At 33.9% G+C, this 13,755-nt stretch overlaps 1 protein-coding gene across 1 annotated transcript; it reads left to right on the top strand.

Annotated features, from left to right (window-relative positions):
• Window positions 1–905: 905 nt before the first annotated feature.
• LOC131652343 (GATA transcription factor 26) lies at window positions 906–5,256 on the top strand. The gene is made up of 8 exons (XM_058922184.1): window positions 906–1,336; window positions 2,374–2,745; window positions 2,849–3,278; window positions 3,490–3,562; window positions 3,706–3,809; window positions 3,978–4,164; window positions 4,262–4,373; window positions 4,607–5,256. Exons 1-8 carry the CDS (start codon window positions 1,297–1,299, stop codon window positions 4,906–4,908), a joined length of 1,620 nt encoding a protein of 539 aa, XP_058778167.1. The 5' UTR covers window positions 906–1,296; the 3' UTR covers window positions 4,909–5,256.
• Window positions 5,257–13,755: the final 8,499 nt, after the last annotated feature.

Genomic DNA, 13,755 nt, shown 5'->3' with positions numbered 1-13,755 from the left:
AATAAAATAAAAAACTACATTAAATGTTCATCAACAACATCATGTCATCACACACAAGAGAATATAAAATAATCATGAATTAGTAAATCTCATCTTTTCTATGTATAAAAAATAAAATATATATAAATTAGGAAAGGCCAAATCCTTGTTGTTTTCTCTCACTCTTTTTATGTGGGTTACATTTTTTCTTCTCTTTTTATAATATTCATTACTAAATAAATTATTTATATTATTAAAAAATAGTTATAAATGGACGGTGAAGATGAGATAGTTTATGATTTTTTTTATTAGGATTGTTTTGGACAAATGTTTGATGAAGATTTGAAAATTGTTGATAAGCAAATAAGAAAAGTCCAAAGTCAACAAGATATGTTCAATAATATTCTCCCCTACCATTCTCTTTTTCTTCTAAGTTAAGCTTCTATTTTAATATTTTTTTATAATTAATTTTTAAACTACTTCAAATTCTTACTTAAATAATATACATCATTTTTGACTATTTTACATAAATTCTATATCCATTTAATTATTTTACATAAATTAATTAAAAATGTAGTTAATTCTCTATAAAAAAAAGTAAATTATTTAATTAAAGATGAATCTCAGATAAGACTTATATATATATTTGACATCAGAAATGCGGATGGAACCTACAATATTTTATTTATTCACTTTTAAAAAATAAAATTTTAATTATTAATCTACTATACTAAAAAAATTAATAAATAATAATAAAATTTTTAATAAAAAGGAATATTAATATGCTATTTATATGTTATTTATATTGTAAATGATAAATAAATTAAATAAGTAAAAAAGAAGAGAAGAGAAAAAAATGATTGAAAAAAGGAATAAAAAAAGCTTTGAAAAAAAGAAAAGAAAAAGCTGAAACATTTACTTGATATACAAAACAAAGGGTCACAAACACTGACTTTCTCTCTTTCTCTTCTCTCACCATTTTCACCATTTTTTCCTCTTTTCACAACTCAGATTTTTCTCTCTTCAATTGGATTCTACACTTTCTCATCTTCATCATTCCCTTCAATTATACTTCCTATCTGTGGATTTTTCTCTGAATTTTAACTATAAAAAACAACAACAACAAAATTTTCTGGGTTTATTGACTTCTGTTTATTCTGCAAACTATCATTTAGGTTTGCTGCAGAAAACCAAACCCTGTCTAATAATTATTTAAAAATTTTTTTTTTTGATATAAAACTATAATTTTCTCTTTTTTTGGTTAAAAAAAGTGTTTTCTTTTTATTTTTCTGGAAAATTTGTTCATATTTTTGAGACATGGGTAAACAAGGACCTTGCCATCACTGTGGAGTTACAAGTGAGTTCTTGTTTCTCCAATTTTTTAATTTTTTAATTTTGATTTGAAACTGTTTTTGTAAATTGAGATGTATTGGATGAAAACTTTCCAGCTAAGAAAAAAAATTAGGCTTGTTCTGTGTGATGTTATGGATTTATACAGATTCAGAAGTTGGATTAATGTTGTTGATTTGAGCATTTGGATTTGAAAGATGTGGAAATTGTGTTGATTTGATTGGTTTTTTGTTTCACTGTGTTGTTGAGTGTTTGTTTTTATTGATTGTGTTTGAAATCTGAGACAATGTAAGTGGTGGAAGATTGAGGATAGTTCATTGGATTGAATGAGGGATTTGTGGCATTGATAGGAACAACATTTGATACTGTTTAAGAATAAGATCTTTATGAAAAAGAATCAAAGAACAGTTCGTGTTTTTCGTATTTCGATTGAAACTTGATAGGAGAATTAAGGGAATTGAAACTTAATCCAATTTTGACAGCAATGCATTCATCTGTCAAACTTGTCTTGCTCCTTTGTTTGCTGGCTAATGAAAAATCAATACTCGAGCTTTCTCAATTCGCGATTGTTCTGTTTTTGTTTTGCAATATTGATCATCTTTATAGAACTTCTCCTTCAACTTGAGCATTGAGGATTTTCATTTTGTTTTCCAAAATTGTGAAGCTGTTTTCGACTTTCTTAAGTGTTGAAGTCATTTATATTGGTGTGTTGTTCAATACGCACAACTATATTGAGACTTAGCTCTTGCTGTTAATCACTTCAGCTCGGATGCAATCATTCTAGTCACTAGAGTAGACAAATGTTTCTTAATTTGAGTGATTAATTGGTTCGAGTGCAATCTTTCTAATATACGGAAGGAAATTAGCCACTGTCTAATATTTTAATCGAATAGGTTCGAGTGATTAATTGTATGGTATCGGAATCAAGTTTAATATGTACTTCGTATATGCACTGTGATTTGGATTATCAGAAAAATATGAATATGTGTTTACTATCTGAGATACGACTTTGTTCTGAGTTCTGACAATTAAGCATTGCAACAGGCACACCACTTTGGCGCAATGGGCCACCAGAGAAGCCAATACTATGCAATGCTTGTGGTTCTCGGTGGAGGACAAAGGGAACACTTGCAAATTATACGCCTTTACATGCCCGAGCTGAAACCGATGATTTTGAGGATCAAAGGCATTCCAGGGTTAAGAGCATATCTTTAAACAAGAACAAAGAAATGAAATTGCTCAAACGGAAGCCGTACCATGATAATGTAGCATATGGTGGGATTGCATCCGATCACAACCAGGGATTCCAAAAGGTTGTTGATGAAGATATGAGCAACCGATCAAGTTCAGGATCAGCCTTGTCTAACTCAGGAAGCTGTGCACAATTTGTCGGAACAGATGCTAGTGATCTGACAGGTTTGTTCTGATTTCGTTGGTTGATATTTCTTTGTAAAGTTCATATCTTAAAATGTCTAGGATCAAGAAACTTTAATTTTAATTTATTGTTTGGTTGATTTAGGACCTGCTCAGTCAGTGACCTGGGATGCCACAGTGCCTTCAAAAAAGAGGACATGTGTTGGTCGTGCAAACCATTCTTCTGTTGAGGAGTTCACAAAAGAGTTATGCTCTATTCTTCATGAACAACAATCTTATTTTTCTGCATCTTCTGAAGACGATCTTCTTTACGAAAATGAAGCGCCAATGGTCTCTGTTGAGATAGGACATGGAAGTATGCTCATTAGGCATCCTAGCTATGTAGCTCGCGACGAAGAGTCTGAGGCTAGCTCTCTTTCATTTGATAATAGACAATACCCAATGAGTGACACATATTCTTATTCTGGTGCCGTTCCTATGCATAATGGTTCCAGTCGCACAAACTTCTCATCTCAGGGAGCTGAAAAGGTAAGGAACTCAGTTTTCCAGGGAATGAAGCAGGAGCAACTTAAAAGGCAAGCTATCTATTTTGTTGTTATACAAAGCTAGAAAATTTATTTTTGTTTGTTTCTACCGAAAAAATTGGTTCTTGTTTGTAAGTTATGTTTTTTTTTTTAACATTTGACTCCGTGAGTAATATTTGTGACAAATTTGCTGATATTATTTTGGAGAAGAGACAAACATACTATGCAGCCATTAATAATATTTCTGCCTTTGAAATTTCAGTGACAAGTCTCAGCTTGAAAGAGCACAAATCCTTGGAAATCATGATTCACCCCTGTCCTCAATAGATTTAAATGTGAGTTACATTCATTCCCCTAGTTGAATTTATGTCTTAGCTTGTATAATATGAATATTTACAAATAAAAATATAAGTAGGTTAGCACCTCAAATCTATCTAATAGTTGAATGCTTAACGTGATTGTTATTATGTTTGGCTAGGATGTTGTAAACTATGAAGAGTTTTTGAGAATCTTGACGAATGAAGAGCAGCAGCAATTACTGAAGTTTCTTCCTGTGGTTGATACTGCTAAACTTCCTGATAGGTTAGAATTCTACTCTTTCACTTATGGTTCATTGCGTTTTTATTCTAACTCACCAAGAAAACTGTTTTGAAATCCAATGTTGTATCACTATCATGTATGAAACATTTTGAGGGGATGATTTGAGACCAAGTCTATCACAATTGACGATTTGTATTGTTGTATGTGCAGCCTTAAGGTCATGTTTGAGAGCTCTCAATTCAAGGAGAACTTAACTTACTTTCAGCAGCTTCTTGCGGAAGGTGTCTTTGATATCTCTTTGTCGGGGGCAAAACCTGAAGACTGCAAGACTTTGATAAGATATGCACTATCTAATCTGTCAAAGTCAAAATGGGCGGAACACTACCATCATATCAAGGTTTATGATAGTTTGTTATCTTGATAATAGAGATTGTACCGATAAATAATAAATTGTTTTGATACTTATCAAATATCGCTCCTTTCTATGAATGCAGAGATGTAAAAGTAGAGCTGAAAAATCTGATACTTCGGGATCTGCTGGTATAGCGTCGACCAATGTTGCAAACATGAAAAGAATGCGTGATAGCAGAAATCAGAATTTTCCAGGTTAGCAGGAAATTCAATATCAAATTAGATATGCACCAGTGATTTATTTTGAATGCAAATGTAGAGTATCAACCATTGATTTATTCATCAATGGTTGAATTCACATATTTTACACTCTAATGTGAGTTGCTTAACTTTAAAGCAGCGGGATCCTTGAAAATCACTCTTGTTTATTACTGTTGTCTATGGATTAACTGAGGAAACATTCTTACGACACATCTTGCAAATTTCAGAGGTAAAGACAATAATGAGGAGCCCCAAAAGAATGATCATAAAGTCTGGTTATGAGGGCAAAGTTAAAGATGCTGGCAGTTGCTATAATCCAAAAAGCCTATTTCCTTTGCCTCCTGATGCTAGCTCAAACTTGCTAGATTCTTTTAACTTTGCGGAGGACAGTTCTGATCAGGATCTGCTTCTAGAAGTGCCTTCTAATAATTCTTTTCCACAGGCAGAACTATTGCATCCAACTTTGAGCTTTGGTGCTCAAGCCAGCACTAGTAGTAGCTCAGCTTACTCACATCTTGTGAAGCATTGAGTAACATTACAAGGTTATACTGTGGTGGAAACATATTTTGCATCTTAAATATATGATGGTTGTGCTTTTCTTTAATTGCAACCTTCTTTTTGGAGCTTGGATTGCCAAGGATTTAAAGCTGGATGGGATCTTTTTGTATAGATTGGTAACAGATTGTAAGATAGCTTGAAATGAGAAGTGTTATTCTCCATAATTCTGAGACACCTTTTATTCCCATTGTGTGGAGGAACTAGACATTCTAAGGGGGGCAATTACTTTGATGCATTGTTGGATGAAATTATGGATTGGTGTCATTGATATGTACTGGACCAAATGATCCATAACATTTAGGGAGAGGTAGTTGATGAAGGAGCTACACTTTCTTGGTATTTGATAACAAATTGGTTGATTAAGACAATCAACACTGCATATTGCAAGGCATATAAGATTAAGGTGACATCTAGTTAGGCATATAAGATTAAGGTGACATCTAGTTAACTTGGACTTAGTTTTCTGGTAGACAGTGAACAAAAACTATAATATGCTAACTAGATAAAGGAAGAGATGGATAAGTTATCATTTATACCTTGAGACTCATAAGTTAAAAATATGAAGAAGTTGGACATTAGCTTTACAATTGTACTCCATCTCTCAACAAAGCAAAAGTAGACAATAAACCATGATAAATATAACCATATCCATATCCAATCATGTGGAAATCCTTCATCTTGGGTAGCTACAAGACATCATAAAACCATAGTTCATCAGGATGCACAACTTTGTTACCTTTCTGCAATGGTTGATACATTTCAATGTTTTACGATATTGCAAAAATAAATACATTATCGTCGAACAATTCTATTATTATAACACATGTTTAACACAAACAATTTAGTTATCTCTCTCTCATGTCTAACGGTAAGTTATGCATATAGAGGAAGTAGTGAAAGATCTGAGGGGCCTCTCGAAAAACTATCAGGCATAACAACATCAAGTTCAACATCAAGTACAACATGTATTGGAGCAGCGGTGGCTTTGTAATGAGCTCGAGATACATTACCCCAAGAAGATGACCCCTTAACAGCAAATGTCAATTCTTCAACCATAGGCTGCGAGGGTCTAGCTTTCTCCTCACGCACTGAAGCATGTTTGACCACTATAATATGTCAATCTTTGTTGGTTGTCGGCCATTTTTCCTATAGTCAAACAAGAAAATGCATTTCATAATCAAAACACAAAATATAAAAATTTAAATTTTGTCATATGGACTAAGGGTCTAGGTTTCAAAATTCATACCGCACAAACCATAATAAAATTAGAAACAAAGCGTGCATTATGAAGAAATACAAGCTCAAAAGTTCAAAAATTCAAATCAAATATAATTAGGACAAAACAAACACAACATCTCTATTGCATTTAACCTAATGTAATATAATTATAACCCATTTAAGAAATGCATGCATCACAAATCAAAAGAAGGTAAGAAAATAAGAAATTTATCAAATGTGAGAAATGAGTTATCTTGGCTTGACTGTACGTAGTGGGCCAAACTTTGACAAATGCGTTAAGCTTGAATGTAGTGGAGTAGAAATTGTGAGAAAAATTGAAAAGTGTTGGTGCAAGAGTAGGCAATGTTGATCTCTATTTTCACTTGTGTTCAAATTTGATGAAATGAAAGAGAAGGAAGAGAGAAATGTCTGAGCGCGGACACTTAAATGAAAGCGTCCGGAGATTGGAATTTGGACAAACCCTTTAACATTTTTTGTTGTTCTAAGTATGGGTTTTTGTGTGGTATGTTAAGGCGCATAATATTTCAATATCTATACGTTTTAATCTAGATTTCAATACCACGACCTATTTTTAATTAATACTTGACGCGTTTCAGAGAGAGCTTTTTGTGTATTTGGTGCATCAGGAGATTGAAATTTGAGTCTAAAGGTATTTTTGAAATTTCGTTAGGGTGTGTGAGGATTACATGAGGTGTAATGAGTAAATGTCCTATTTTTATTTGAATCGTTAGGGTGTGTGAGTGTTACATAGGTGTAATGAGTAAATGTCCTATTTTTATTTGAATCATTGTTAGAAAGATAATATTAGAGAAATGATCTTTCCACCCTTATATGAGCATACTACACTCTTGAAAATCCAAAATTTTCCTTCATGTGTCCGGAGATGCGTCTCCGGACGCACCTAAAATCATGCCAAACTTCTCTTTTTCAGAGTTTCCCCCTAATTTTTTTTTAAAAATGATCCGGAGATGCATCTCAGTATAATGTTTGGGCGTATCCAGATATGCATCTCTGAAATATCCCATGCACTCAATTATGGGGTTTTGTGATTCACGCAACTAAATTAAATAATAATTCATTGATATTTTCGGGGATGCATCTCCAGAAATGTCCATCGAGAAAATTGATAAAACACCACCTGACATGGGCTTCTTCTTCATGCTAAAGAAAGAAACTCTATTGTAAAACCCTTGTAAAACTTTATCTCATTCTCAATCAAATTTTCAACACCAAAATGTTATTATTGTATTTCATCACTTTAAAAGGAGCAAAACAAGCTAAAATTGCAGGTAAAGATCATTCATTTCATCTCTCAATCCTTGCATTAATCCAAGTTTGAAGGTGAAAAATAAACGTTGGGTCCGGTGATGTATCTCTGGAAAAAGTTTGGAGTGGTTCGGATGTACATATTCGGAGTGTCCTGTTAGTTTGAATTTTAACACTATTCTCTATTATTGGTAGTAATAGATATTGTGCATCCGAATATGTTTCCCAAAGCTATTGTGAGTGTGTATGCTAAACTGGTTGAAGTGAAGGATGATGTTAAACTGAAGGAATTGAATGATGATGGTCAACCGGATGAAGCGAATGATGATGTTTAATCGAATGCTCGACCGACCGTTGTAGAGGTAGATGTTCGTGCATACTTTACAAATAAAGAAGTGTTTTTTATTCGTGAACATATGCTACAATGGGTTCGTATGGAGGCCAGAAAATTGGGATTTGGCGTTGTAATTGGAAGGTCTGACAATGGTTCGGATAGAAGACAAGCATTTGTAACAATGGAATGCGAAATAAGTGGCACGTACCAACCAAATATTAGGAAGTTGAAACGAGATGACACGCGATCGGGAAAATGTGAGCGTTTAAATTGCGTGAATATCGTAAGGAAGATGAGACATGGACATTTAATGTGATTTTCGATATACATAATCATGTCTTGGATGACAAGCTAGCCGATCATCCCATTGTAAGTCACCTTGTTCCGGAGGAGAAGGAACTTGTTTTAGATATGACATTAAATATGGTGGCGCTGAAAAATATACTTGTGTCTTTGAAACTGAAAAGACCTCTAAATATTTCAAATATCAAGCAAATATACAATGTGAGTGCTCGAGACTATAAGGCGTAAGTGGACCAATATATGAGATGCAACAATTGTTAAAGCTTTTAGAAGATTACGATATGTTTCAAGGTACAGAGTTTGTGATGATAAAGTCACCATTCGAGATATATTTTGGAGTCATTCTGATTCTGTGAAATTGCTTAACACATTTTCCTCCATGCTCATAATTGACTCAACATACAAAACAAACAAGTATAGACTTCCACTCTTCGAAACTGTTGGTGTCACTTATATAGAGATGACTTATTCAATCGGTTTTGCATTTTTGGAATCCAAAAAAGAGGACAACATTATATGGGCTTTGGAAATCTGAAAGACTATGTTGAAGGACTAAGATATGCCACAAGTCATAATCACCAATCATGATACCACACTGATGAATTCGGTTGCAACGGTGTTTCCTTCTTCTTCCGCATTACTTTGTAAGTATCATATAACCCAAAATGTGAGAAGTCGAGTAAAACCCGCGGTTGGAGAGAAACAAGTTAAAGGTAAAGATGGTAAAGTTGTCAAACATATTGTGGTTACAGAAAAGATAACGGATGCATGAAATGGTATAATAAATTCTACAAAAGAGTTATATTTCGAATTTGTTCTACATTTCAAGAGTGTGTGCGATATATCCAGATTTTGTGAAATATGTTAAGGGAACAATTTTGGATCAGGTTAAAGAGAAGATTGTTTGTGTATGAATTTATCAGGTTCGTGACCTCGGGCGGCATTGGATTTTATTTTTCACGAAGCCAAACGAGCGAATAAAACAGGTTCATATAGCTCAAAGATGTACACTTAGGAAGACTTACATTATTCCATGTGCTTGTTTGATTTCAAAGAAGTTGAAGCTTGAAAAACCAATACTTATAGACGAAGTTCGCACTCACTAGACAAGGCTCCGTTTTGATGACGATGGTGTGACAAAGGATGATAAATCAAACATATCTTATTATGATCGAGTGGAAAGTGATCTAAGAGTGATTCATGAAAGCTGATGATATCATAAAATTGCAAATCAAAGAATAATTTAGAAAGATTACATATCCCGAAACAAAGGATTTAAAACCACCGTCGGAACCAGTTAAAGCAAAAATGTCACTAAAAAGGTAAAACCGACTTAAAGTGAGAACTCCACGAGACGATCTCCTTCATATTTTGAACATGTTAACTCATATTTTCCGGATTCTCCGACTTCAAATTCACAAAAAGTGTTTTCAAGGGCGCAGACATTAGTAAACCATCTCATCCACCGCCGTTACCAAAAATCAAGTTCATTGAAGAGATGCCACTTTTTATGCAGAAATACATCGAGCGGATTGTAAATGTTGAAAGTGATGACAACTTTGGTTTTGGAGCTGTTTCTAGTTTACCCGGTAAGGGAGAGGACGACCACCAATTTTTTCGCCGTCATCTTGTACTAGAAATGATGGCGCATCGTGAATCATAGATAAATCGTTATAGGAACAAAGCAAAATAGGATACAATTTTCAATGCTCTTAGTGGCCCGACTCCGTTTGACAAATGGACGCGCTTTCTGAAAATGGGATGTTTTGTTCAGGTTTATTTGAAACAGGGCTTTCTTATATCAAAGACATCACCGGAGTGGATGACACATTTCACACAAGATGTTGAAACATGGTTGGATCACTTTCTTGAAAGGATGGAAGAGTTCACCAGGTTGAGAAACATTGAACGAGGAGAAAATAAGGAAAGTTTGAAGATTGAGTCACCAATAGATTTAGATAGTGACTCAACTTTTGATGCATTTTAGTTGTAATCTAACAATGTAAAACTTTTTGTTGTAATGTACTGTATAATGTTATAAAATTGGGTGCTATTTTTTGGACATGTCAAATTCTACTCTGCATAATTAGCATGGTTCTGTTCTGTATAAATTTTTTGTGGATTTGGAGATGCATCTCCAAATACACCTTTTTTATTTATTAAAAAAACAAAACAGGGGATCATCCAGATATGCATCTCTGGATAGACCCTTATTTTTTGAAAAAAAACGGATCCGGATATGTATCTCCGAAGTATTTCATGCAGACATGATCATATATGTAAGGTCCTTATTGCTCTACAACTTTTACAAATAGGGTCTCTCATTCCATTTTCTTTACACAAACCAGAATGACTACATATCCCCATCTTGCATTTGTGTATTGCAATGGTACAAAAACCCCCACTTCAATTTCGATTATGCGAGGAGACACTTCTTGTCAATTTGAAAACCAAACTCAATACTCTCCTGCAATATCCAAAAAATTGGATAGTTGTCAAGCTCGAGTATCGTTCACCCTTGTTAGACAACGAAGGGAAGATATAATTCACCATGCTTGAATTGAAGACGGATGATGATTTTAAGGTGATGTGGAGTACCTTTTACCGTTACTCAACAAAGGATCTGATTTAAGTGGATGCGACGATTCAAAGATCAATAAAAGATATTATAAGAATGTTGTAACGTCCCAAAACACCTATTTTTAATAACATGTAATATCTATCAATGTAATGCTTATTTTGGAGTTACTTTATGTTGATTACATTATGCCATTGTTATTTCTGCTCGTTTCTTCTTTGGTCTAACAATGCATATTTCGAAGATGAATCCCCAAAAAGCTCACTGACTAATGAACTAAGAGGTATTATGGAGATGCAACTCCGGATCAATCTTTCGTGCATACAGAGATGCATCTTCAAATCATTTTTTTAAATAGTAAGGGTTTCTCACCAGTTCTGCCTCAGTTGTGTGTGGAAAAGATGTGTCCGAAGATGCATCTCGAACACTTGAGACATTTTAGTTTTTTCACGATGGTGTGGGAGAACTTCTCATCCTGTACACATTTCTTATGCGCACCTCGAAATTCAAGAATTTCTCATCCTGCACAGATTTTAGAATCTTGAACATACAGTAAATCAAATAGGCAAACAATTAACATAGACACTTTATTAAATTGAATTCAACACAAATACATCAACTACAACATAAACATAAATTAAGAAAATTTCTTTAGCCACCTCCCTAAGGGGGTCACCCCCAGCGAAAAACCCAAATTACCCTGCTTCGGAAATGAACTTCCGAAGCATTTTTTTTTTTTAAAAAAAGGGTTAATAGCTATTTATCCCCCTGCCATATAGGCGAGATTTGATTTCCCCCTCTTAAAAAAAAAAATTTGTGATTCCCCCCTTGAGAAACCGAGATTCCAAATTGCATCCCCCCTCATGCTGACTTGGCCAAGGAATCTTCATACTTGGCCTGCCAAGTGGTTTTTTTAATTTTTTTTAAATCCATGTCATTTTTTTCATTTTTTTTATATATTATTTTTTTATTACGTTTTTTATAATTGTTATTTCAATAATTTTTATAAATTATTTTTATAGAGTATTTTATTAGTTTTTAGGAATTGTAAAATTTAATATTTGGGCCTAAGCCCTTACTTGTTGCATTAGAAGCCCATTTATGGGAGTCTATTTTTAATTCAAATGGCTGTGTGTGTGTTTGCTTTATAAAGACTCATTTTGTCTTTGAAATAATCGATGTGGGACTCAGCAGCACTAACAAAATACAACAACGACATAGTTACTCAACAACCATCAGACCCTAAACCGTCAGCCGCCGCAACCGCCGGTGGTAATTGGGGTGGTTGGGGATTTTCTCCCCTTACCATTCTCTCTGATCTTCAGAAGGTCGCCGCTGTCGCTGCTGAAGAGATCTCTCGCAATGTACATTTCTAAACGATACGACACCGTTTTATGCACTTTTTAGATCTATTGATTAGCTTTTCGATTTTGTGATCTCAGTTTATGATTCAGTATTGATAATTATGTAATGCATACATGTCTGTTCATTAGGTTAATGTGTTTCTGTAATTAGAAGCTATTTAGTTTTAGAAGGTTTTAGCTTGTTATGAACAATCAATTGATAGGAGGATAAATATGCGACTTTTGGCTGTGAATGAATGGTGTGTTTCTATATGCAGGCTGCTTCAGTTGCAGAGACAGCATCAAAGAGCATTGCAGAGTTGCAAATTACGGCCGAAGATTCCGACTCTCCCAACGAGGATGTAAGGGATGAAGAAACTGCAAAGGAAAGTGACGATGGGAGTGAGGCTTCTCCGTTGCGAAAATCTGCTCTGGATAAATTGGAGAACTCTAGTGAAGATTCACCTTTAAATAGGAATTAAGTTTAGACTAAGTGCTTCACCTTTAGTAAAATCAACATGAACCACTAGTATTTCCAATACTGTTACGAAGTGGATGATTAATTGGGCTTCTTTACATTAGGCTAGGCCCTGTCATCTTTCCCTATATAGATCTATCCTTACTTTCTTTCTAATGTATGCATTCGTAATTGCATATTTTCTTATATGTTTATTCATCTACCACAACGTCACAATCTATAACACTAAGCTTATGGATCTTATTGACTTTGCATTCCATAAACTTTATATGAAGTGATTTTATTGAAGACGAAAAATAGATGATTACAAAAACAGAGGATAAGACTACTAGAGTTTATTCTCTGGACTGTGTTTGGTTGTTTTCTTTCTGTCTTGTTTTTACACGAGATCGGAACTCCAATGAATGGTGTTTTAGGTTAGTTGATATACCAATCATATGAGCTAAATCAACTATCAACATCGCAGTTCCTTATCTTCATTTCTGCACCAAAGCTTGTTTTCAGATACCATACTTCTATGGCTGGTGTTGTTGTATATTGTTAGTGCTGCTGAGTCCCACATCGATTATTTCAAAGATAAAATGAGTCTTTATAAAGCAAACACACACACACACAACCATTTGAATAAAAAATAGACTCCCATAAATGGGCTTCTAATGCAACAAGTAAGGGCTTAGGCCCAAATATTAATTTTTACAATTCCTAAAAACTAATAAAATACTCTATAAAAATAATTTATAAAAATTATTGAAATAACAATTATAAAAAACGTAATAAAAAAAATAATATATAAAAAAATGAAAAAAATGACGTGGATTTAAAAAAAAAATTAAAAAAAGCCACTTGGCAGGCCAAGTATGAAGATTCCATGGCCAAGTCAGCATGAGGGGGGATGCAATTTAGAATCTCGGTTTCTCAAGGGGGGAATCACAAATTTTTTTTTAAGAGGGGGAAAATCAAATCTCGCCTATATGGCAGGGGGTAAATAGCTATTAACCTAAAAAAAAATTTCCACAATTCGGAAGTGCATCTCCGAAAACATCTCATGGGGGGTGTTTTCGAAGATGCACTTCCGAAAACACCTTTGTTCATATTTTGGGGGGTTTCGGAAATGAACTTCCGAATTATGCAGAAACTGTGTTTTTTTTAATGTTTTTCTTAACAGTCTCGTATTTTGAATTAAAGGAAACTGGGAAATAAAATAAGCGACATATAAACAGAAAAAACTAATATGATAAAAAAAGTAATATATACAAGCCGATCCAAATCCAAATAAA

The sequence above is a fragment of the Vicia villosa genome, linkage group LG2 (genome assembly GCF_029867415.1).
Source record: "Vicia villosa cultivar HV-30 ecotype Madison, WI linkage group LG2, Vvil1.0, whole genome shotgun sequence".
Classification (NCBI taxonomy): Eukaryota; Viridiplantae; Streptophyta; class Magnoliopsida; order Fabales; family Fabaceae; genus Vicia; species Vicia villosa.
Note: the sequence above shows the minus strand (reverse complement) of the source record. Positions and strands in the feature narration are given on the sequence as shown.